Below are 25,685 nucleotides of genomic sequence, written 5' to 3'. Positions count from 1 at the left end.
AGTGGCGGCAGCCAAGGGTTCGCTAAGAGGAAGGCAAAGTGCAGCTAAAGGTTCGGAGGTCAGGAAGCATGGGGTGTGCTTCCAGGGAGGGAAATTCGGCTGGACCATAGGATACAGGAGGAAAGCAGTGGAAGATGGATGGAACCGTTAGCAGGCGGAGCCAAGTAGCGCAGAGCCTTGAATGCCAAGCTGAGAAGTTTGGCATTAGTCCCACAGGTGACGGGGGAAGGGGGAAACCTTCTGAGGGAGTGTGGAGGCTGATTTACATTTTAGAAAGATTGCTCAGGCTGTAGGGTGGAGGCTGGGTTAGAGAGGGCAAGCTCGCAGAGAGAGTGGCAAGAGCTGGCACGGGTCAGAGCGCAGATAAGGAGCTTAGACCAGATGGCATTTGGGCTGCAGCACGATCCAAAGTACATTCCATAGAGCTGTTTCTGCAGGGTTTTATGATGTGACTGCTTTAAGAGAGATCCTTTGCACACACATCCTCTCCTGCACACATAATTGAAAAGAATAGAGGATCTGTCTACTCTTAACCGTAGAATGCCTTTGGGATCCTTCCATGTATCAATAATCCATTCCCAGCATTTCGCAAATTGATTTCATCTTGGAGCCCTTTGTATTTTATTTTTTAGTTTTTGGCTGCATTGCGCGACATGTGGGATCTTAGTTCCCTGACCAGGGATCGAGCCCGCTTCCCCTGCAGTACGAGCGCAGAGTCCTAACCACTGGACAGCCAGGGAAGTCCCTTGGAGCCCTTTTGAAATCCTGAGAAGTCGCTAAAAGAGTATGGCTTATCCTGCCCTTCCCCACAGGCACCCCCTGGCAGGAAGGTGCCAGCCCACAGGTCCTGGAAAGGAGGTTGGTCCCGTGGGTGACTGCATACCTTCCAGGATGGGGTTGGCCTCCAGGACCTGCTGCTCAATCCACGAATGCTGGCTGCTGATGGTGGCCAGGAACTGCAGGATGAGCTTGGTGGTCTCTGTTTTCCCTGCTCCAGACTCGCCACTGCAAAGAGGGCATGCAGGAACGTCAGTCAGTAGAACAACTAGTTTTCAACACCTGTCAGCTCTCCTGCAGACCCATCACATGCCCGCTTTCTGGGCCGGTCTGAACAAGGATGCTCTCTCCCTGTGCAGAAATCCCACTGCGTTCTCCCTGACGTCCCCTGCCTACTCTGTGTTAGTTTATTAGTGTGTTCATCTTTCCTGCTCGACTATGCAGGTATGGTTGTATGTGGTTCATTCCAGGGTCACTGGCACAGTGTTCAGTAACTCCATGAATGAATAAGACCAGGTGATGCGATGCCCTGATAATAACGTTCTCTCTGTGAGCGGTGAGCTCATGCTGGCCAGAGGGGGAACTGCATGAGCCTTTTGGGAAAGCAGTCTGGCATAGGTATCAAAACGCTTCAGAGTTGTTCCGCCATTAGTCTAAGGAAAGACTCCTAAAATGAGAAAAAGCCTTCTCCACAAAGCTTCCTGCTCATTGAAGTGTTATTTATTTATCATTGCGATTACATGGGAAGCAACAAAAATGGGGGAAATGAGTTACAGTCCATCCAGTCAGAGAATTGTGCAGCCACTTAATCCAGGTCTGCGCAGAGCCTGCAGTCACACGAGCAACGCTTACTAGTTAAGTGAAGTGGCAAATGTAGGCAGTATTCAGTCAAATTTTAACCAAGTGGGCAGAGGAAGCTTTTTCTTCCAAAAATGTCTGGCAATATTTTTGCTGAGAATATTTTTCTGAAATTTTCTAAAATTTTCGTAGTGAATGAAACTCAGTTTCATTTCATAGTGAATGAAACCCAGTTTCATAGGGAACCCAGTTCTGACACCAACTCTGAGACACCTTGGGAACTCCACAGTGAGCCAGCAATAGCCCCAGGACACCCTGAGATCCAGCCCCCCTCACCAACAGGCTGAAGCCAGGTTTGGGACACCCCAGACCCTGCAGCTAGCCATGGCGGGAACTGGCCCCACCCATCAGCTAGATACACTAGAAGGAACAGCAGTAGATCAGATCATACAGAGACATGGATCAGGAAGCTGGAAGACAGAGTAGTGGAAATCACTGATGCTCAACAGGAAAAAGAATGAAAAGAAATGAGGGCAGTTTAATCTGGGACCACATCAAGCATATTAACGTTCACATTACAAGGGTCCCAGAAGGGGAAGAGAGAAAGGGGCAGAAAACATATTTGAAGGCATGATAGCTGAAAATTTCCCTCATCTGGGAAAGGAAACACACATCCAGGTCCAAGAAGCTCTGAGAGACCCAAGCAGGATCAACCAGTGAGGGCCACACCAAGACACATTGTCATTAAAATGATAATGGGATGAGAAGATATTAAAAGCAGCAAGGGAAAAGCAACAAGTAACATACAAGGGACCTCCCATACGGCTGTCAGCTGACTTTCCAGCAGAAACTCTGCAGGCCAGAGGGGGTGGCACAGTATATTTGAAGTGAGGAAAGGGAAGACATACAACCAAGAATGCTCTACCCAGCAAGGCTCTCATTCAGATCTGACGGAGAGATCAAAAGCTTTATAGACAAGCAAAAGCTGAAGGAATTCTGCACCACCAAACCAGCTTTACAAAAAATGTTAAAGGGAGTTCTCTAAGCAAAAAAGAAAAGGCCACTACTAGACACATGAAAATCATGACAGGAAGAAAGCTCATGGTTAAAGGTAAATATACAGTAAAGGTAGTAAGTCAACCACATACAAAGCTAGTAGGAGGGTTAAAAGACAAGAGGAGTTAAATCCACAATAAGTAGTCAAGGGATATACAAAACAAAAGGATATAAAATATGATGTGGAAAATAGTAAATGGGCGGGGGTAGTAAAAATGCAGTGTTATTAAAATATGTTTTAGCTTATGAGATCAGCAACTTAAAATAATCATGTATATATGTATGATTATTATATATCATGTATACGTATGATTATATACATGATTATATGTAGGATATATGACATACATATCTACATAGCAATATATAAACCTCACAGAAACCACAAACCAAAAATCTATAATAGAGACACACAGAGAAAAATAAAGGAATCCAAACATAACGCTAAAGATAGTCCTCAAATCACAAGGGAAGAGAACAAAAGAAGAAGAAAGGAACAGAAAGAACTACAAAACAACCCGAAGGCAATTAGCAAAATGACAATAAGGACATACCTATTAACAATTACTTTAAATGTAAAGGGACTAAATGATATATATACGATGGAATATTACTCAGCCATAAAAAAGAATGAAATCTTGCCATTTGCTACAACATGAATGGACCTAGAGGGTATTATGCTAAGTGAAATAAGTCAGAGAAAGACAAATACTGTGTGATTTCCGGTGGAATCTAAAAAACACAACAAATGAACAAACAGAACAAAACATCAACAAAGTTATAGATACAGAGGACAAGCAGGTGGTTGCCTGAGGGTCAGGGGTGGGGGGAGGAAAGACATAGGTGAGAGAGATTAAGAGGTACAAACTTCCAGTCACAAAATCAATGAGTCACGGACATGAAATGCAACTCCTAACCAGTTTTGTTTCCCTTCCTGTACTGTTTTGAAGCAAACCTCAGACAAATACGGTTTCCTCTGAAAATGTTAATTTTTTAAAAAAGTTTTCATCCAATTGTCCCTGATCACTATGCCAGGGGAGCCAGTCAGGAGAACACCCCTGCATGTAGAGATGACTCCGAAGGAAGAGGGCTCAGGTGCCTCTCTCGCGCCCCGGGGAGGCAGCTGGACTCAAGTGATGCTCACGCAAACAGCCACCCGTGTGCTCTGTGCTTTTCTACAGGCGCTGCTGTCCTGGCGGTGAGGCTTCCTGGCAAGACATCGCTCTGTCTTCTTTTCCCAGAGCCCTGGGTTTAAATTCCCTGTTTAACAGCTGTGCGTCTCTAGAAAAGAATGTCAACCGGTGGGAGGTTTCCCCAGCAGTAAAACAGGAATAGGAGTGTCTACTACAGAGAGTTGCTGACAGCGTGAAACATGAGAACCTAAGCTGTAGGACTTCGTTCCAGTCTCTGTTCCAAGGTCCCCTCCTCAGAGAGGCCAGCCCGATCTGCCCTTTTACCTAAAGCAGCGGCCCCATCACTCTCTTTCTTCTCTTTCCCTGCAGTATTTTCCTTCAAAGTTCTTATTACCCGCTGAAACAATTTGCTTGTTTATTGCCTGTCTCCTCTTCTAGAATGTAAGGTCCACAAGGCAGGGATTTTAGTCCCTTTCCTTTGCTGCTGTCTCCTCATGTTAGGACAGGACAGGAGACAGAATTGGAGCACAAAAGAACCTCGAATGAATGAATGAATGAGTGAATGAATGGGTGAATGGATGGATGAGTGGATGAATGAACAAATGCATGAGTGACTGAGTGAATGGATGACTCTACTAGAGAACTAAGCAAGGTGTCCTGGAGCCAAATTCCCTCTCCCCGCTTTCTTTCCCGCTCTGCCTCCCTTCCATGGGTACCAGGAGGGCAGAAGGCAGAGAAGCCAGGCCAGGCCCGAGTCTCTGAAGCAGCAGCATCACCTGGACTGGAGAGGGACACATCCCTTCTGGGCCCAAGTACCTGAGATCTGTCCTCCCTGAGACTTGCCCTGAGGGTTTTTTTTTTTTTAAGATTTTTTGATGTGAACCATTTTTAAAGTCCTTCTTGAACTTTCTACAATATTGCTTCTGTGTAATGTTTTGTTTTTTTGGCCCTGAGGCATGTGGGATCTTAGCTTCCAAACCAGGGATCGAACCCATGTCCCCTGCATTGGAAGGCGAAATCCTAACCACTGGACTGCCAGGGAAGTCTCCCTGAGGTTGTTTTTGAGGGGCCTCACCTGTTGGATCCTTGCACCCCAAGTGCCTATCTTGGGTCCCATTTGTAAACCAACCCATCCCCACCCTTCCTTCCTTGTCTCAGGAAATATTCACAGAAGGCTGGGGCGGTCCAGGCCCTGATGATACAGTGGAAGAGCAGGTTCTGACGGAAGGCAGCCTCAGAAGGACTTTGTGGCCGTGAAGGGGGGTGTTTGCAGTTGAACGGGAGGCCCTAAGTCACACACTACTCGGGAGAGGTTTTGGGAGAGGAGATGCGCCCTCCTTTATGAGATGCTCGGAGGCAGTGTCTGGCCCACCTGCCCGCCCAGGACCTCACCTGATAATGCAGCACTGGTCCATCTTGTGCTGCTTCATGTTGAAGTAGCAGTTGTTTGCGATGGCAAAGATGTGCGGTGGCAGCTCGCCCACGTGGCGCTTGTAGTACAGCTGCACCTGCTCCACGGTGTAGAGGGGCAGCGCCTGGTACGGATTCACGGCCACAAGGATGGAGCCTGTGTACGTCTGGGGAAGGGAGAAGGTGGTTAGTGACCCCTACTCTGAGGATCAGCGCTGCCTGGCCCTGATCTTGGCCTTGGATGCCACCCCCCGAGGGCCACCAGGGCTGGCTGACTGTGGCTGGGAGGCGGGGTCTGATTCTGGACCGAGAGACGAGACCCTCAGCAGCTCAGATCCTTCACCAGGAAAGAGAGCTCCCAGGCAGGCGTGCATTCACAGGGACGTTAAATGAGGTGGTCGTGCTTAATGTTTGGCGCTCTGTCTGGTATTCAGAAGAGGCTTGATAAAAATGGACTGAATGGGGCTTCCCTGGTGGCACAGTGGTTGAGAGTCCGCCTGCCGATGCAGGGGACACGGGTTCGTGCCCCGGTCCGGGAAGATCCCACATGCCGCGGAGCGGCTGCGCCCGTGAGCCATGGCCGCTGGGCCTGCGCGTCCGGAGCCTGTGCTCCGCAACGGGAGAGGCCACAACAGTGAGAGGCCTGTATACCGCAAAAAAACAGCAGTGGTTAAGAATCTGCCTGCCAATGCAGGGGACACGGGTTCGATCCCTGGTCTGGGAAGATCCCACATGCCACGGAGCAAGTAAGCCCGTGTACCACAACTACTGAGCCCAGCGTGCTGCAACTCCTGAAGCCCGTGCACCTAGAGCCCGTGCTCTGCAACAAGAGAAGCCACCGCAATGAGAAGCCTGCGCACCGCAATGAAGAGTAGCCGTGGCTCGCTGCAGGTAGAGAAAGCCCACGTGCAGCAACGAAGACCCAGCGCAGCCAAAAAAAAAAAAAATGGAGTGAATGTATGAAGCAAGTCTTCACCTGCCTTTCACAGGGGCCTCCGTGAGGCTGGGCCACCACAGTAGCCCTCCTGGACCCCTCCTGGACCCTCCCACTCCTCTGGAGCCTCCACTGGGCCTGCCTGCCCCTCTGGGTTGGGACGGGGACGGCCACCTCAACAGTCATGGTTTCATGACTTGTCATGAAGTCGAGTCTTCGTTTTCATTTTAGGAAGGGAGACGATAATCTCTCTGGCTCAGGACTATGACAACCACCAGATAAAAGAAAGCAAGCATAAGCTCTTTGGAAAAGATAAGCTGCAGTTCAACTTGGATAATCGCTGGTTTTGGTCCCAGCAGCTGAGGCTCACTCATCCAAAGTGAACTCAGAGTGCCCCATCCCCATCTCCTTCCCGAGGGTCTCCTCCTTCTTCTCTCCCAGCCCAGCCCTCTATTCGGGGGCCCCTGCTCACTCTCCCACTCCTCTGAGCATCCCAGCATCAGGGCTGGTCAGAGGTCAATGAGCCACCTCCCTCTGAGAAGCCCAGGCAGGTGGTGACTTCCCCGGGTCACACCCACTCACGGCAGGGCCGGTGTCAGTGTTGGAATACCACCTCCCCTGGGAGGTCTGCATTAGAACAGGGATGAGACCCTCCCATCCACCGCTAGGCTTTGGGAGAAGGACCCGCATTTCCCTACGCGGCCCTCCTGGTCGTCACGCAACTTACTTCATAGGAGGGCAGAGGTCTTCTGCCTGGTGACCCTGTCTCTGCCACATACCTAGGAAGGAACCAGGCAGAAGACTACGCCCCATGGCCTTCAGTCCTCTCGGCCACCAGAGCAGGCCTTCTGCTCTGCCACAGAGGAGCGAAGAGGCAGCAGTAATTGAGTGCCTCCCGTGTGCCGGGTACTGAGCTGGCATGCTGCGTGTCAGCTTTCTGTACACTCGAAGGCTTTATCCCCCTGCTTCTTTCAGACTGGGGAGCAGAGATCGATGAGCATCCTCATGCTGTGAGGGCGTGGGGAGTAGGGACTGAGCCAAGTGTGCCCGGGGCATAGTTTGCTTCCCCAGCCAAGTCAGCACGTGTGGCCCCAGCACACCAGGGGGCCCCATGTGGCCAGGAGGGACTCACGTAGATCTTGTGCTGCCGGTAGCGGATCAGGAGGTTGTGCACCATGCCCGCCTCGTTCAGGTCCCCCAGGAGGATCATGTCATCCACGCCCTGAGCAGAGTTGGGGTGCATGGGGCTGAGGGTGCCAAGGTCCTCTGCTCGGATCCAGTGTTCCTGGAACAAAGGGCACAGGCTTTCCTGAGCGGGGGTTGTCCTGGGCCAACCTGTCCCCCACGTCCTCCATGGATCAGACGATCTAGTGGCCGGCACCTGGCCGGCTTTGGTCTGTGGTGAAGGTCAAGGGATCGGCTCAATCCGAGGCTGGAGTCAGCACACGTCTAGGGCCGAGGGTCAGTGTGCACTGAGGGTCAGTGATTGGGGTCAGGGGCCGTTTGCAGCTGGGGAGCCTCACAGATGGTTGGAATAAAAATGTGCAAGTGAAAGTGTTCTTTAAATGGTATGACATCATTTTGCAAATAGAAGGTATTATTGTTAACATCTGACTGGCTTCCAATCTGTGGGGCTCACAGGTCACAGTCTAGAATTTTCTCCTTGGAGGCCAAGTCTCTACATGCTTCACTTTGAAGCGCCTCAGCAAAGAGGGTTGCCCAAGGAGGACTTAAATGACCAGCTGGACCCCTCACTCTGCACGCCCTTCTCCACTGTCGCTCCCCTGCTGCTCCCCAGCCCCCCAGGGGACGGAGCTCGCTTCCCAGCAGGTCACCCTGAGCTTCCTACTCTCTCTTCTGGGCTGTTTTGCTCAGCGTGAGCTGGGCTTCCTCCATCTCCTCACATTCCAGGGCCTCCCCTCCAGGCATCCTTCTCACCTTTCCCTCCCTCCTCCTGTCCTTCCTGCTCAGCTTCCTTTACTTTGCAAACAATCTTCCTGCCCTCCCCCTCTCTCTGTCACAGCCCGTTTCCCACTTCACGCTTTCCTGGTCCCCTAATTGTCCATCTGCCAACACACTCCCTGCTTCTTCACTATAGGAGCAGTTCCCAAGACAGACACACAACGTTCACCACGACGGGACTTCCCTGTAGTCTGTCCTGCCACATGGGTCCCTGACTTGGGCTCTGGAATCCCTGGTGCTGGGGGCAGCACCAGAGATGGGAGGGGGCTTGGGGCCCAGGAGGGGTGGGGGGATGGGGCTGAGAAGGCTGAGCCCCTCAGGAGAGCGAGGCCATACTGACCTTGTAGTCATCATCTTCAACCAAGATCTTGCCAGGCTTTGTCTCTTTGATGATGCCCCCGATGGGCACACTGGTCTTGTCAGCAGAGGTGAAGTTCAGCCACACGTGGTCACCCTGGAGAGCAGAGAGGAGTCGGTGGTCAGATGCTTGATCCACCTTCCCCTTCCTGCTCAAGACTTACCTCCCCGGGGGGTGTCCCTTCCAACCAAGAGATCCCACGCTGGCTGAGGCATGCTCTCTCCCCCTTCCCCTCCTCCTCCTTTTTCTTTTTCTTCTTCCCTCTCTCCTACCCTGCTCCCAGCCCTTTCTCACTCTTGCCAGGAAGTTAATGGGAGGTGGCAGGGGAAGCTTCCCCGGCCCAGCTTTTTGCAGGAAAGTATCTCTCTGTGAGGTGCAAAAAGAGAGTCTTTGCCCTGCGAATAGCCCTGTAGCACCCAAACCCGTTGGCTGGGGAAAGACAAAGACTAAAATCTCACTAGGTTTGTGCCTGGCCTGCAGCATGGCATTGACCCACGTGAACCTCTTTCTAATCCAAGAAAGTTCACGCTGCTCAAAGAGGAGGAATCCCAAAGGAACAAGCAGAGACCCACATGCAAATATACTGACATTCAAAAGGAGGAAATGAGCAGGTGAATAACACTCACCAGGGGGAAACGAACTGCCACAGAGCAGTGGAAAGTTGTGACCAAGTATCTCACCATGATTTCCAAAAAACTTATTGAGGTGTAGAGCTGAGGCACGAGGGCTCAGAAATTAGACGCCGAGACAACTGAAAAGGATGGGACGTGAATTGGCAGAGCTCAAGAAAGAAAGGGAGGAAAACAAGTAAACATGCGCCAGAGGTGAAAGCAAAACTGGAAGCAGCAACAGGGGAATAAGCACTTGCTAAAATTGTAGTAAAGATCATAGAAGACAGGAGGAGAAAAGAGCAAAATGACAGAGAAATTTTCAAAGTTAGGATTAGGAAAAAAAGGATAGATATGGAAGGCGGACAAAAATACTAATAATTGAAGTGCACAAAGAAGAAAATCGGGGGAAAAACCAGAAAAATTACTTAAATATAAAATTCAAGACAACTTTCAAGAAATTAATGAAGCCTTGAATCTATGGATTGAAGACACACCATTATTTCTTTGAAATAATGACAAAGAAAAATCAACTCTAGGACATAAAGGTATTGGACTAAAAAATTAAGAAATAATTTTTTGAGGGGTAGGCAGACAAAAAGACAAGTTCACTTATAAGGAGATAATTCAGGACAAATTCAAATCATATACGAGGGCCGAACATCTCCTACAAAGATCTCAGGAAGAGAGCAATACAGCTGTTAGGATGGCCATTATAAAAAAGTACAGAAAACAACAAGTGTTATTGAGGATGTAGAGACATTGGGACCCTTGTACACTGTTGGTGGGAATGTAAAATGGTGCAGCCACTGGGGAAAACAGTATGAAGGTTCCTCAATAAATTAAAAATAGAATTACCATATGATCCAGCAATCCCACTTCTGGGTAAATATCCAAAGAAATTCAAAGCAGGATATCAAAGACATATTTGCATTCCCATGTTCATTGCAGCGTTATTCAAAATAGCCAAGCAGTAAAAGCAACCCAAATGTCCATTGGCAGATGAACAAATAAACAAAAATGTAGTACATGCAGTCATCCCTAAAAGTACTTGGGGGATGGATTCCAGGAGCCCCTGCAGATACCAAAATCCATGGATACTCAAGTGCCTTATATAAAATGATATAGCACAATGAATACTACACAGCATGGAATATTATGCAGCCTTAAAAAAGAAGGGAATCCTGTCATGTGCTACAGTGTGGATGGACCTCAAGGACCTTATGCTGAGCAAGAGAAGCCAGTCACAGAAGGACACATGCTGTATGATTCCACTCATGGAAAGTATCTAAAGTAGTCAAAATCATAGAAACAGAAAGTAGAAAGGTGGTTGTCAGGGGCTGGAGGAGGACGGAAGGAACACAGTGTTTAATGAGATAGAGTTTCAAGTGTGCAAGATGAAAACGTTCTCTGTTGCACAACAACGTGAATATACGTAACAATACTGAAATGTCCACTTAAAAATGGTTAAGATGGTAAATTGAATGTTATATTTTTTACCACAATAAAAAAAAACAGAAAATAAAATCCAATAATTTTTTTACCCAGCCAAATTGTCTTTCCAGTATAAAGATAACAAACATTATTGAAGATACAATATTTTCCCATAAGCCTTTTGGAAAAAAACGATTAGGGGACGAACTTCAGTCAACAGTGCAAAGAATGAATATAGGTCCACACCAACACACACATCAAGAAATTTCAAAATACTTGGGACAAAGAAAAGATCATAAAGGCTTTCAGAGAGAAAAATAAGTTTTATACAAAGGCTCAAGAATTAAAATGTTGTCCACCTTCTCCATAGCAAGGCTGGAAACCAGAAGGAGTACATGTCTTCACAGTTCTCAGGGAAAATTACATCTAGTATGGAATCCTATGCCCAGCTGACATTCAAATGTGAATAAACATATTTTCAGACATGCAAGTTGTTAAAAATACTTCATATGTACCCATTCTCAGGAAGCTATTACAGGTTGTGCTTGATCAAAACAAGGGAGTAAACCAAGAGAGAGAAGAACCTTGGGTCCGAGAAAAGGGATTCAGTGCAAAGGAGAGGTGAAAGAAATCTTCAGGGTGGTTGTGAAGGAGACCCCAGGACAATTCTGAGATGTGTGCCTCAGAAGTAGAAGATGCCGGTTTAGATGTGGCCTCCGCAACGCTGGGAGAAACTTCTTCCTGAGGATGAAACTGATTGAACTCCCAGATGAATCATTTTGAAAGGACATTGACATATCTGGGAGAAAGCTGGGTGGCGGGGGTCGGGGGAAGGTTATGTCATCACAAGTATAGAGAAAACAAAGCAGATAGGGCAGAAGGACAATTACAAAGTCTAGCAAAGGGAAGCACAGCACTTACAACACATTGCAGGACTCAGTCGAGAGGAACATCTTCTTTCTTTCTTTTTTTAAACTTTTTATTTTATATTGGAGTATAGCTGATTAACAATGTTGTGTTAGGGGCTTCCCTGGTGGTACAGTGGTGAAGAATTCACCTTCCAATGCAGGGGACGTGGGTTCGATCCTTGGTCAGGGAACTAAGATCCCACATGCCATGGGGCAACTAACCCCGTATGCCATAACTACTGAGCTCTAGTGCCTCAACTAGAGTGCACATGCCACAAACTACAGAGCCCATGTGCTCTGGAACCCATGAGCCACAACTACAGAGCCCACGCACCCTGGAGCCTGTGCACCACAACTAGAGAAGAGAAAACCCACAGGCCACAATTAGAGAGAAGCCCACACACCACAACGAAGAGCCCACGTGCTACAAAGAAAGATCTTGCATGCCTCAACGAAGACCCTGCGTGCCGCAACTAAGACCTGACGCAGCCAAAAATAAAAACAAAAACAACAACAAAAAAATAATGTGGTGTTAGTTTCAGGTGTACAGCAAAGTGATTCAGTTACGTATATACATGTATCTCTTCTTTTTCAAATTCTTTTCCCATTTAGGTTGTTATATAATATGGAGCAGAGTTCCCTGTGCTCTACAGTAGGTCCTTGTTGGTTATCTGTTTTAAATATAGCAGTATGTACATGTCAGTCCCAAACTCCCTAACTATCCTTCCCCACCCCTGTCACTTCCCCCCTGGTCACCGTAATTTCGTTTGAGAGGAACATTTTCTTAGATAAAACAGGTAAACTCTGTATGTAGATCTAATGAAAGCTAGGATTTAACAATTTCGGGAGGAAGGAGAGACAGTATGAGTGCTGTGGGCGGGCGTTAGGGGCAAGGAGCTAAGGCCCTTCTCACCTAGTGGGAAGTCAGTAATAGGTGATGCCTGGAACCGAAAACTCAAACAGCCCTGTACACACGTTCTTTAGAGACACAGAGGGAAGTATCAATGAATCGACTAGAAGGTCGAGGTGGTCACCTCTCTGGAAGAGGAAGTGGGGGACTGATTCTTCAAACTGTGTGCCCAAAACAACTTAATAAAACTAAAAGCGAAATGAAAAAGAACAGCAAGGAACAGCTGCCACAGGATGCAGAAGACCAGCCTGAGAAGCGTACTAGATTCAGTGAACTAATTGAGTCACATCAGGAACCTCAGAGACCTAGAAAAGCTTTCTTACAACAAGGATAAAATTCCAGTGTGAAAATTGCGGCATGCAGCTGAAACAGCGGGCAGATTACCAAAGAGAGAAGATTATCAGTCAAAGACAGATGATGGGAACTTCCCTCGTGGTCCAGTGGTAAAGAATCCACCTTCCAATGCTGGGGATACAGGTTTGATCCTTGGTCAGGGAACTAAGATCCTACGTGCCGCGGGGCAGCTAAGCCCAAGTGCCGCAACTACTGAGCTTGCGCATCTCAACTAGAGAGCCCACGTGCCGAAGACTACAGAGCCCACGTGCTCTGGAACCCGCGCACCATAACTACAGAGCCCACGTTCCCTGGAGCCTGTGTACCACAACTAGAGTAGAGAAAACCTGCACGCCACAACTAGAGAGAAGCCTGCATGCCACAGCGGAAGATCCCGCATGCCTCAACGAAGATCCCGCATGCGTCGAAGACCCGACGCAGCCAATAAATAAATGAATACATACATAAATAAATAAAAAGACAGATGATGGGTATCTCACAGTGAACTTGATATTAACCAGAGATGAAAAAGAGAAAGACCATTTCCAGTCCACACTTAATGATAAGGTGTCAGGCCAACATGAGCTGGAAAGATAAACAAAAGAGCTAGAACGTGACTTTTGTTCACTCCATTTGGCCAAAGCTCTCCTAGGAAATAAATGAGAAACCGAGCGCAGAAAATAGAGCTGCTTCATGAACTCTATTGGAAGAAAAAGATGACGGTGCAGAAACAGCTGAATCAGGAGAAGAGTGAGTGAGAAGAGATAAAGCAGAAGCTATCAGCTGCAAAGAAAGTCACGTCTATATTGAGATTCAAGAAACAGAGGAGGAATTACAGAAAGCAGAGAGATCTACGTGACCTTCCTTGTTCTTTGTGATAAGCAATACCTGACAGCTGGCTGCTACCCATGATGCAGAAAGTTCCTTCCCCAGCCTGAGACAGAAATTACTACAAGGAAACTCAAAGACCCAAGGCCATGAAGAATCCACTTCCGGGAGACCTGATCCTCCGTCTTCCGAGGTGGGCTGGCTCTTCTGGACATTGGCTGAAATGGGCGCTGTGCCCTGATCCCATGTGCCCACCTGCCATGTCTTCTCTTCCCATAGAAAAGATGGGCCTAGAGATGCCTCTGTGCTGCCTTTACTTAGATAAATGAAGGATCCAACCAATGAGAAATACCCTGTCAAGACATTTTTTTTTCTGTTCTTTTATTTTTCATTTTATTCTATTTTAAAAATTTTTATTGAAATATAGTTGATTTACAATGTTGTGTTAGTTTCAGGTGTATAGCAAAGTGATTCAGTTATACATATATATATATATTCTTTTTTTACATTCTCTTCCATTATAGGTTACTACAAGATACTGAGTATAGTTCCCTGTGCTATACAGTAGGTCCTTGTTGGTTACCTATTTTATATATTGTAGTGTGTTTTGTCAGGACATTTTAAGCCCTGAATATAAGTGAGGGATTACTGTGCAAGTGTGGTCCCCCTGCCAAAGCCCAAAGGTTGGCCAAGGTCATTTTCTTTAGGTAATACAATCTGTCTCTTTCCTCCAAACTCCCTGTCTCCGGTATTCTCCTTATAGGGTCTCATTGCCTCTCTTCTTCTTTCCTTGGGAGTGATTTGACTCAGCCTGTGGCAACTCCCACGAACAACCCCTCGATGGAAGAGATGCCATTCTTACCAGTCTCAAGCCCGACATCCTGAGGCAGCCACTCCTGACAACCTGTGTGCAGAGAGAAAGCAGAATGTCAGTCCTTGTGGCCCTGAGTTGGAGCCCTGGAGGGCAGGAGCCACGTGTGTTCATCAGCGTGGCTCTGAGCGCCTGGCATGGGGCCGAGAAATGACTCTTCAATGAATGGACGGTTGAGTCATGGTCCCACCGCAAGTGTGAGAGGAGGCGCCCTCAGCTTCATCCATCCTATCTCATCTTTACTGAACGTCTATTTTGCACTTGGCACTGGGCTCAACTGGGAGTGCGGTGGTTCTGAACATCCCTAGGACACCATCCCTGCCGTCCAGAAGCTCAAGCTGTGTCTGGTCAGACATCCGTGAATACCAGTCATCACCCTACACCACACGGAGTGCTGAGGGAAGCAGCCAGCAGAACTAGAGACACAACATACTTGATCTAAACCTCACGGACAGGGGCTTCCCCGGTGGCGCAGTGGTTAAGGATCCACCTGTCAATGAAGGGGACACGGGTTCGAGCCCTGGTCCGGGAAGATCCCACATGCCGCGGAGCAACTAAGCCCGTGAGCCACAACTACTGAGCCTGCGCTCTAGAGCCTTCGAGCCACAGCTACTGAAGCCTGTGCACCTAGAGCCCGTGCTCCGCAATAAGAGAAGCCACCACGATGAGAAGCCGCGCACCGCAACGAAGAGTAGCTCCTGCTCGCTGCAACTAGAGAAAGCCTGCACACAGCAACAAAGACCCAACGCAGCCAAGAATAAATAAATAAACCTCACGGACACCCCCAAAACACAGATATCCCCCATTTCACTCATGGGACTCAACAAAGGAAAGGTGACCCGTTGATCAGTAGCACAGCTGGGGATTCAACCTGGACCTGCCTCCTTTCAAACCTGTCCGCAGCACCTGGCGGCCTCCCTGGTGCCCTGGGAGCACACAGGCAGGCCTGTGTAGCTGCCAGCAGGTGGGGGAGGGAGGGGAGGGAGGGGAGGGGAGGGAGGGGAGGGAGGGAGGGGAGGGAGGGGAGGGACGGAGGAGAGGGAGGGGGAAGGAGGGGAGGGGGGAAGGAGGGGAGGGAGGGAGGGGGAAAGGAGGGGAGGGAGGGGAGGGAGGGGGGAAAGGAGGGGAGGGTGGAGGCCCTGATCTCAAGGAGGAGCCCCACCCATGCCCAGCCTTGCCCCACTGAGCAGCGGGAGGCAGGTACTGGCTTTTTTGTTCATCATATGCTCCCTGCTTCTAACACAGACTTGCTCCAAGGAGGGACCCAGGAAATAGTTGTTCAGTGAAACAGAGAACGAAGCCCTTGGAGAGGATGTCCTTTGACAATGGTTTTGCCAGATTTGTAAGAATTCACAGTGGAAGGAAAGAGGGGCCTTCTCGGGAGTTCCCTGGTCGCCTAGTGGTTAGGATTCAGGGCTTTCACTGTCGTGGCCCGGGTCCACTCCCTGGTCAGGGAACTGAGATCTTGCAAGCCGGGAGACCAAAATAAAAGGGAGGGGGGAGCGATTCTCTAGGGATGCTGCAACTTTAGCAAAGGCAGAGGGAAAAGTGCAAAGGATGTGAGGGGTCAGCACATTTGGGTTGAGCAGACCAAGCTGGGAGGTGTAGGTAGTGGGTGAATGTGACAGAGAAGCTTTGCCACTCTGTTCTGCTGGACAAAGAATTTTCTTATTCCAATTTTTCTTTCGTGTGTGAGCATTTATATGTTTATGGCAATCTACTCCTCCTAGCATTTGTTGAGTGCCTACAATGTAAAAGGCGGTAGTAATCAGATTGAGATTCCTTTTTAAGGGTCTGAGGCTACTGCTCTTTCAAGGGGAGGCTGGTCCATCTCTGCGCCTCACATACTGCAATGAGGTGGTGGGTGGGAAAGACGCAGAGGGCATTGCCTGCCTCTCGCTCCCCACTGTGGCTCTGTCCCCTCACTTCTCCACCCCAGGTAGGAATCTGAGGCTCACCCACGTTCTTTAGCTCTGTCACCCTCTACCCCCTCACCCATGGCACTGACCTCCATGGACATAATCCCTCTCCAGACACCAGGATGTGTCCCATAGGTGCCCCCCTCCAGTCCTGCCATCCCTGGGGGATGGACCTGCCAAGTGTTCTGGACTCCCACTCCTCTGGTCCCCAGACTCCACTGACCTCCACTCCCCCACGACTGGCCCTGGTCTTCCTGTGTCCCAGAACTTCTCCACTTCAGAAGCCATGTCCTCCAGCTGCCACCCTCCAGTCACACCCCAGGCCAGCACCAGGCCCTCCGCCCATGGCCAACTGTTCCCTCATTTCATCACGACCCCTCAGCCCTTGCTTTTCTCTCCATTCTATCAACCAGGCATCCGAGCTTCATTTCTATCCCAACCTGCCTAGAAACTGACTTACATCTTTTCTGGAACAAAGTGGTTTTATAAGTACCCATAAACGGAATACAAAAATAAAGTACGGTAAGCTGCACTGTATGTGGCCCCCTCTGGTCCACCCTTGTCTTGTGAATGTTGTTGACTCCTCCTTGTACCTTGCAAAGTCCCGGCACCAAGCTGAGCCCACCAAGGATGGGTCACACCCTCTTGACGACAGGGGCCAGCACCTCCCCTACGACCTTAGAAATGTTCAGGGACACTTGAGTGGGCCCTGGTCAGCTCTTTCTGGAAAAAAAAACCCAACAACACTCTTATTTCAAATCTCCCTCCCACTACTCACTCTGCAGAACACCTTGATCTGTGTCATTGAAAAAAGAGAGAAAAATCACCCTCAGCTTCCAGCTCTGCCCACTCCCTGCCTTTCCCTATATCTGAGAACATTTAAGGGACTGCCCAGGGGAAGGGGCCCCCTGACAGCCCCACACTAACCCTTCCAGCCCTGCCCTCTCTGGCCTCCTCCATCAGGGCTTTTGCTTTATCAATTACTCTGATGGTTAAAATACTCCCACAAATTCTTTGACGCTGCTCCCTTCCAAATACGGAGACTCATTCTCCCTACTGTGGATGTGGGTTTAGTGACTCCCTTCTAACAAATAGAATGAGGTCGGTGTGATGGAGTATAGCTTCTGAGACTAGTTCATAAAAGGCTCTGTGTCCTCCTCCTTGCTCTGTCTGAGGTCACTCGGCCTGGGGGAACTTGCTGCCGTGTCATGAGGATACTCAAGCAGCCCCAAGGAGGACCCATGTGGTGAGGAACTCAGATCTCCAGTCAACAGCCAGTGATCTTGAAAGCAGATCTTCCAGCCGTGGTCAAGGCTTCAGATGACCAGAGCTCCAGCCAACGTCTTGACTGCAACCTTGTTATGGGTTGAATTGTGAACCCCTCTCCAAGTTCATATGTTGAAAGTCCTAACCCTCAGTACCTCACAATGGAACTGTATTTGAAGATAAAGCCCTTTTGAAGAGGTGGTGAAGTTAAACTGAAGCTGTGAGGGTGGGACGTAATCCAACATGACTGATATCCTTTTAAGAAGAGGAAGAAATACCAGAGCTGTACATGCAGAGGGATGGTCATACGAGGACAAAGCAGCAAGAGGGTAACTGTCTGCAAGCCAAGGAGAGGGGCCTTGGGAAGAACCACCCCTGCCAACATCTTTGGTCTGAGACTTCCAGCTCCAGAAGCTGAATATAAATGAACCCTAGAAAATGAATATAAACCACGTGAGTGTTCCTGGCCCAGAACCACCCAGATAAGCTGTTTTTGGATTTCAGAAATTGGGTGAGGAAATAAATATTTGTCATTTTAAGCTGCAAAATCTTGGAGTAATTTGTTATGCAGCAGTAGATAACTAATACAATTACCCCTCCCTCTCACATCTTCATTCTTTCTTACTCTTCTGGTTTTCCTCCCTGCATAGAGATCCAAATTTTGTCTATCTTAAAATGAATTTTCTTGGCCTCATGACCGCCTCCAGCTATTGCCCTCCTCTTGTTTCTATTCCACAGCTGAACTGCCTGAAAGAGTTGCCCCATGATGCTGCCTCCACTATCTCACCCTTCATGCCTTCCCAAGCCTTGGGTCACACACACGTACCCACAAACGCTGCAGCGACCCCTCCAGGGCTAACATTGCCCAAGTCCATGACAGGACTTTTTCAGCCATGTCCTGTTCCCTGAGCACGCCCCCCTTGGCTTCTGCAGGACTACACTTCCCTGTCATTCCTTTGCTTTAGGGGGTCCCCTCAATCTCCTCCCAGGGCCCTTTCCCTCACCTTGATCTCTTGGTGTCTGAGGGAGATGCTGGTTGTTTTTGTCTGCCTGATGTGCCGTCCCCTATTTTCTTTTGGGGGAAATTCTCCTCCCTTTGTCCAAAATGTTTCTGATAGGAACCATGAATCATGGTACCTCAAAGATGGCATGCAATCCAAGAAAGGGCTTTCTCTGAGATGTTCTGAATTGAAGCTGGGGATTAGTTTTCTTCTCTAGTTGCAAAGTTCTGAAATGTGATTCCAGAACTGCCAGGGGCTACGGTCCTAGTGTCCTGAAAATAGCTGATATGAGAGAAGAAAGTTGGAAGGACAGGAGGGAATGAAACAAAAGACAGAAATCCTGTCTTTGACTTTTTGCACTTTGTTATTTGAGCTAAGCCATCTGTACTCTGTCATTGAAACCGAAGAATTATCATTGATATGGTGGTCCTCATTCTATTCTCCTTCAGTCTGCCCACTCCCCTTGCACATTTCCACCCTCTCCCAGGGCCACTGACAAAATCAAAACACTTCTAGCCTGAAGTCAATGTCTCAAACCCTCATCTCCATCCGGAACTCCAGCTCCACCAAGGCCCTAGTCTCTGGATATCTCCAGGAGATAGGCCATGGGCACAACAAACTCAACATGACCACACATCTCCTCTGTCCCTAAATCTGCTCTTTCCCCTTCATTCTTTATCTCAGTGAATGGAACTAGCAATTGTTGAAGAAAACACTTGAGTCATCCTATGATCCTCATATCTAAATGATCACCAGGATCTGAAGATTTCATCTTTTAAAAGCTTGAGGCTCCCAACTATATGTTGTCTGCAAGAAACTCACTTTAAATATAAAGACACAGATAGATTAAAGATAAAGAGAGAGAAAAATATACCATGTTGATATTAATCAAAAGAAAGCTGGGGACTTCCCTGGTGGTGAAGTGGATAAGACTCCACACTCCTAATGCAGGGGGCCTGGATTCGACCCCTGGTTGGGGAACTAGATCTCACATGCATGCCACAACTAAGAGTTTGCGTGCCACAATTAAGGAGTCCGTGTGCCACAACTAAAGAACCAGTGAGCCGCAACTAAGGAGATCAGGAGCTGCAACTAAGGAGCCCGCGAACCACAACTAAGGAGCTCCCCTGCCACAACTAAGACCCAGCACAACCGAATAAATAAATAAATATTAAAAGAAAAGAAAGCTGGAGTAGCTATACTAATTTTAGGTAGTGCTGACTTCAGGGCAAGGAAAATTATGAGGAATATAAAGGGGAATTACATAATAATAAAGGGGCCAATTTCCAAAGAAGACATAACTTTACTTAACATGTATGTGTGTAACAACAGAGCATCAAAATACATGTGGTAAACTGGTAAACCTACAAGGAGAAAAAGATAAATCCACTATTATAGTTGGAGGCTTTAACACCCCTTTATCAGTAATTGACATACTTGGCAGGCATAAAATCAATAAGTACATAGTTGAAATGCATAGCATCTTTAGTCAACTGGATCTAATTGACACTTGTAGAATACTTCATCTAACAACAGCAGAATATACCTTCTTCTCAAGTTCACATGGACCATTCACCAAGATAGGCCACCTTCTGGGCCATAACATCCCTGAGGAAATTTAAAAAAATAAAAATCATACAATGTCTGTTGTCAGACCACAAAGAAATTAAACTAGAAATCAAAATAACTAGAAAATCCCCAAATATTTGGAGATTAAGAAACATACGTATAAATAACACGAATCAAAGTCTCAAGAAAATTCTTAAAGTGTTTTCAACTAATTGAAAATGAAGCTACAACTTACTAAAAGTTGTGGAATGCAGTGAAAGCAGTGCTTAGAAGGAAATTTATAATACTGAAAGACTATATTTAAAAAGATGAGGATCCAAATCAAGATGGTGGAGTAGGAAGACACAGAACTCACCTCCCCCCACGAACATATCAAAAATACATCTACATGTGGAACAATTCTTGTGGAAAACTAACTGGAGACTGACAGAAAGACTCCTGTACAACCAAGGCTCTAAGAAAGATACACACAAAATTGGGTAGGAAGGGAAGAGAAGTGGTCAGGTGGGGTTCTGTGCCCCTGGGAGGGGACTCAGAAGAAAAGAGAGATTACATGGGCAGAGACCCTCCCTGGAGAGGGAACAGTTTGAGCCACATATTGGGTGCTCTAACCCTGGGGTCTGACAAAGGGAAGACAAGCCCCCTTGGCTCATTGGAGGGCAAGTGGGACTAACAGGAAGGAGGTGGAAATCCTGTACCTTGCTTGTGAGGAGCACATGAACAGTTGCCTACTCCCAAAGCAGGGTGGAGAGGGCAGATTGAAACCACACAGCTGGCTGACTTGTTTCCCAGGACCACCCCGGAGCATGCCCTAACCCGAGCTGAGCAAATGCTCCAGCACTGTTTGCCCCATGTCACAGCTCCACACTGGAGTGAGGGCTGCCATGGCCAAGGAAAAAGCTTTGCTGTGAGACTCTGTGGCAGCTCAAACTCTAAGCAGCTTCTGAGTAGGGAGGGGGCTGTCATTACTGGTGATTGCACAAGTGATACATCAGAGGCACTCCAGATCTTTGACAGTGGCCATATCAACATACTCTGTGCCCAACGTTCATTGAATACCCAGCCCAGTGCCTCTTGCTCCAGCTCTGCTCCCCTCTGGGGCTGAAGGTGCTGGTGCTGTTAGGGGGAAGAGCACACACTTAAAGGGAATGTAGCCAGCTCACACCCGACACTCAGGGCTTCTGTTCCAGCAACTTGAGACCTAACCCCACTCTTGATAAGGCAAAGTTTGCCACTGAACAAAGGGTAAGCCCCACTTCACACCTGGCTCTAGCCCTAGCCCCTCCTTCTCCAGCCCCACCTACTACCAAGAAGACAGCTGCCAACACACCCTGAGGAAAGACATCACTTGTGTTCACATCAAATCCATCTCTCCCAGCAAAGCCACTGAGCACAAACAAAATGTATAGAGATGCTCCCACATAAGGACACACTTTCAAGACCACCATAGGTAACAATATAACTAAAATTCATAGAGACAGAGAAAGATAATTAAAATGAGAAGAGAGAAGAATTTGTCTCAATTGAAAGAACAAGAGAAAACCCCTAAAAAAAAACAGCTAATGAAACAGAAATAATTTACTAGATAAAGAATTCAATGCAGTAGTAATAAGAATGCTAACTGAATTAGGGAAAAGAATAGATGAACACAGGGAGAATTTTAACAAGGACCTGGAAAATATAAAAAAGAACCAGTCAGAACTGAAGAATACAATAACTCAAATGAAAAGTATTCTAGAAGGAATGAACAACAGACTAGGAGATACAGAAAGATGCATAAGTGATCTGGAGGTAGAATAGTGGAAATCACCCAAACAAAACAGTAAAAAGAAAAACAAATTTTTAAAAATGAAAACAGTTTAAGGTATCTTTGAGACAACATCAAGTGTACCAATATTTACAGTGTAGGAGTCCCAGAAGAAGAAGAGATAGAGAAGAAAGTAAAAAATGTATTTAACGAAATTATGGCTGAAAACTTCCCAAGCCTGAAGAAGGAAACATATATCTGGGTACAGGAAGCACAGAGAGTCCCAAACAAGATGAACACAAACAGACCCACACCAAGACATATCATAATTAAAATGGCAAAAGTTAAAGAAAAAAGAGAATTCTAGAGGCTGCAAGAGAAAACCAAAGAGTTATACACAAGGGAACCCCCATAAGACTCTCAGCTGATTTTTCTGCAGAAGCTTTACAGACCAAAAGGAAGTGACATGATATATTTAAAATGTTAAAAGGGAAAAACCTGAAATCTAGGATACTCTGCCCAGCAAAATTATCATTTAGAATTCAAGGATAAACAACTTTTCAAACCAGCAAAACCTGAAAGAGTTCATCAGTACTAAAATAACCCTAAAAGAAATGTTAAAGGGTCTCCACAAGGTGGAAGAGAAAAAGCTATAAGAAGAAGTAAGTATCTATAGAAAAGAAAAAAAGCCCACTAGTAAAGGCACACATATAGTAAAGGCTGAGGATCAGCAACTTAAAAAAGTTAGTATGAAGGTTAAAAGACAAAAAATTATAAAATTAAGTATAACTACAATAATCAGTAAAGGTATAAACATGAAGATATAAAATATGGCACCAAAAACACAAAGTATGGGGGAAACGAATAAAAAATGTATCTCTTGTAGCATGTATTTGAAATTAACACATTTAATTTTAATTTTGATTTTAATTTAATTTTAAGCCCAGGAACAGATGGCTTCACAGGTGAATTCTATCCAACATTTAGAGAAGAGCTAACACCTATCCTTCTCAAACTCTTCCAAAATATAGCAGAGGGGAGAACACTCCCAAACTCATTCTACAAGGCCACCATCACCCTGATACCAAAACCAGACAAAGATGCCACAAAAAAAGAAAACTACAGGCCAATATCACTGATGAACATAAATGCAAAAATCCTCGAGAAAATACTAGCAAGCAGAATCCAACAGCACATTAAAAGGATCATACACCATGATCAAGTGGGGTTTATCCCTGGAATGCAAGGATTCCTCAATATATGCAAATCAATCAATGTGATACACCATATTAACAAATTGAAGGAGAAAACCCACATGATCATCTCAAGAGATGCAGAAAAAGCTTTTGACGAAATTCAACACCGATTTATGATAAAAACTCTCCAGAAAGTAGGCACAGAGGGAACTTACCTCAACATAATAAAGGCCATATATGACAAACCCACAGCCAACATCATTCTCAATAGTGAAAACCTTAAACCATTTTCACTAAGATCAGGAACAAGACAAGGTTGCCCACTATCACCACTATTATTCAACATAGTTTTGGAAGTTTTAGCCACAGCAATCAGAGAAGAAAAAGAAATACAAGGAATCCAAATTGGAAAAGAAGAAGTAAAACTGTCACTGTTTGCAGGTGACATGATACTATACATAGAGAATCCTAAAGATGCTACCAGAAAACTACTAGAGCTAAACAATGAATTTGGTAAAGTAGCAGGATACAAAATTAATGTACAGAAATCTCTGGCATTCCTATACACTAATGATGAAAAATCTGAAAGAGAAATTAAGGAAACACTCCCATTTACCATTGCAACAAAAAGGATAAAATATCTAGGAATAAACCTACCTAAGGAGACAAAAGACCTGTATGCAGAAAATTATAAGACACTGATGAAAGAAATTAAAGGTCCAAACAGATGGAGAGATACACCATGTTCTTGGATTGGAAGAATCAACATTGTGAAAATGACTATACTACCAAAAGCAAACTACAGATTCAATACAATCCCTATCAAACTACCAATGGCATTTTTCACAGAACTAGAACAAAAAAATTCACAATTTGTATGGAAACACAAAAGACCCTGAAGAGCAAAAGCAATCTTGAGAAAGAAAAACGGAGCTGGAGGAATCAGGCTCCCTGACTTCAGACTATACTACAGAGCTACAGTTATCAAGACAATATGGTACTGCCACAAAAACAGAAATATAGATCAGTGGAACAGTATAGAAAGCCCAGAGATAAACCCACACACATATAGTCACCTTATCTTTGATAAAGGAGGTAAGAATATACAATGGAGAAAAGATGGCCTTTTCAATAAGTGGTGCTGGGAAAACTGGACAGCTACATGTAAAAGAACAAAATTAGAACACTCCCTAACACCATACACAGAAATAAACTCAAAATGGAGTAAAGACCTAAATGTAAGGCCAGACACTATAAAACTCTTAGAGGAAAACATAGGCAGAACACTCCGTGACATAAATCACAGCAAGATCCTTTTTGACCCACCTCCTAGAGAAATGGAAATAAAAACAAAAATAAACAAATGGGACCTAATGAAACTTAAAAGCTTTTTCACAGCAAAGGAAACCATAAACAAGATGAAAAGACAACCCTCAGAATGGGAGAAAATATTTGCAAATGAAGCAACTGAACAAGGATTAATCTCTAAAATATACAAGCAGCTCATGCAGCTCAATATCAAAAAATCAAACAACCCAATCCAAAAACAGGCAGAAGACCTAAATAGACATTCTCCAAAGAAGATACACAGATTGGCAACAAACACATGAAAGGATGCTCAACATCACTAATCATTAGAGAAATGCAAATCAAAACCACAATGAGGTATCAATTCACACTGGTCAGAATGGCCACCATCAAAAAATCTACAAATAATAAATGCTGGAGAGGGTGAGGAGAAAAGGGAGCTCTCTTGCACTGTTGGTGAGAATGTAAATTGATACAGCCACTATGGAGAACAGTATGGAGGTTCCTTAAAAAACTAAAAATAGAACTACCATACGACCCAGCATTCCCACTACTGGGCATATACCCTGAGAAAACCATAATTCAAAAAGAGTCACATACCACAATGTTCATTGCAGCTCTATTTACAATATCCAGGACATGGAAGCAACCTAAGTGCCCATCGACAGATGAATGGATAAAGAAGATGTGGCCCATATATACAGTGGACTATTATTCAGTCATAAAAAGAAATGAAATTGAGTTATTTGTAGCGAGGTGGATGGACTTAGGGACTGTCATACAGAGTGAAGTAAGTCAGAAAGAGAAAAACAAATACCATATGCTAACACATATATATATATATGGAATCTAAAAAAAAAAAAAAAGTTCTGAAGAACCTAGGGGCAGGACAGGAATAAAGATGCAGACATAGGGAATGGACTTGAGGACACGGGAGGGGGAAGGGTAAGCTGGGATGAAGTGAGAGAGTGGCATGGACATATATACACTACCAGATGTAAAATAGATAGCTAGTGGGAAGCAGCCGCATAGCACAGGGAGATCAGCTCAGTGTTTGTGTCCACCTAGGGGATGGGATAGGGAGGGTGGGAGGGAGATGCAAGACGCAGGAGATATGGGGATGTATGTATACATATAGCTGATTCACTTTGTTATACAGCAGAAACTAACACACTATGGTAAAGCAATAATACTCCAATAAAGATGTTACAAAAGAGAAAAAAAATAGTAGGGGACTTTATACCCCATTTACATCAATAGACAGATCATATAGACAGAAAATCAGTAAGGGAACAGTGGTCTTAAATGACACAATAGACCAGTTGGACTGAATACGTATCACAGGACATTCCATCCAAA

The 25,685-nt window shown here is 46.1% G+C and overlaps 1 protein-coding gene across 2 annotated transcripts in view; it reads right to left on the bottom strand.

Annotated features, from left to right (window-relative positions):
* Positions 1-14,329, bottom strand: part of MYO7B (myosin VIIB) — a 72,046-nt gene extending 57,717 nt beyond the window's left edge. For both annotated transcript variants that reach the window (XM_067742258.1, XM_067742259.1), the window contains exons 1-5: positions 14,312-14,329; positions 8,411-8,524; positions 7,241-7,393; positions 5,157-5,341; positions 884-1,005 (exon numbers count right to left, since the gene is read on the bottom strand). In XM_067742258.1, coding sequence (XP_067598359.1) covers positions 884-1,005; positions 5,157-5,341; positions 7,241-7,393; positions 8,411-8,524; positions 14,312-14,329 — 592 coding nt within the window. The remainder of the gene's footprint in view (positions 1-883; positions 1,006-5,156; positions 5,342-7,240; positions 7,394-8,410; positions 8,525-14,311) is intronic.
* Positions 14,330-25,685: the final 11,356 nt, after the last annotated feature.

Source organism: Pseudorca crassidens, chromosome 6 (assembly GCF_039906515.1).
Source record: "Pseudorca crassidens isolate mPseCra1 chromosome 6, mPseCra1.hap1, whole genome shotgun sequence".
NCBI classification, from domain to species: Eukaryota; Metazoa; Chordata; class Mammalia; order Artiodactyla; family Delphinidae; genus Pseudorca; species Pseudorca crassidens.
Note: the sequence above shows the minus strand (reverse complement) of the source record. Positions and strands in the feature narration are given on the sequence as shown.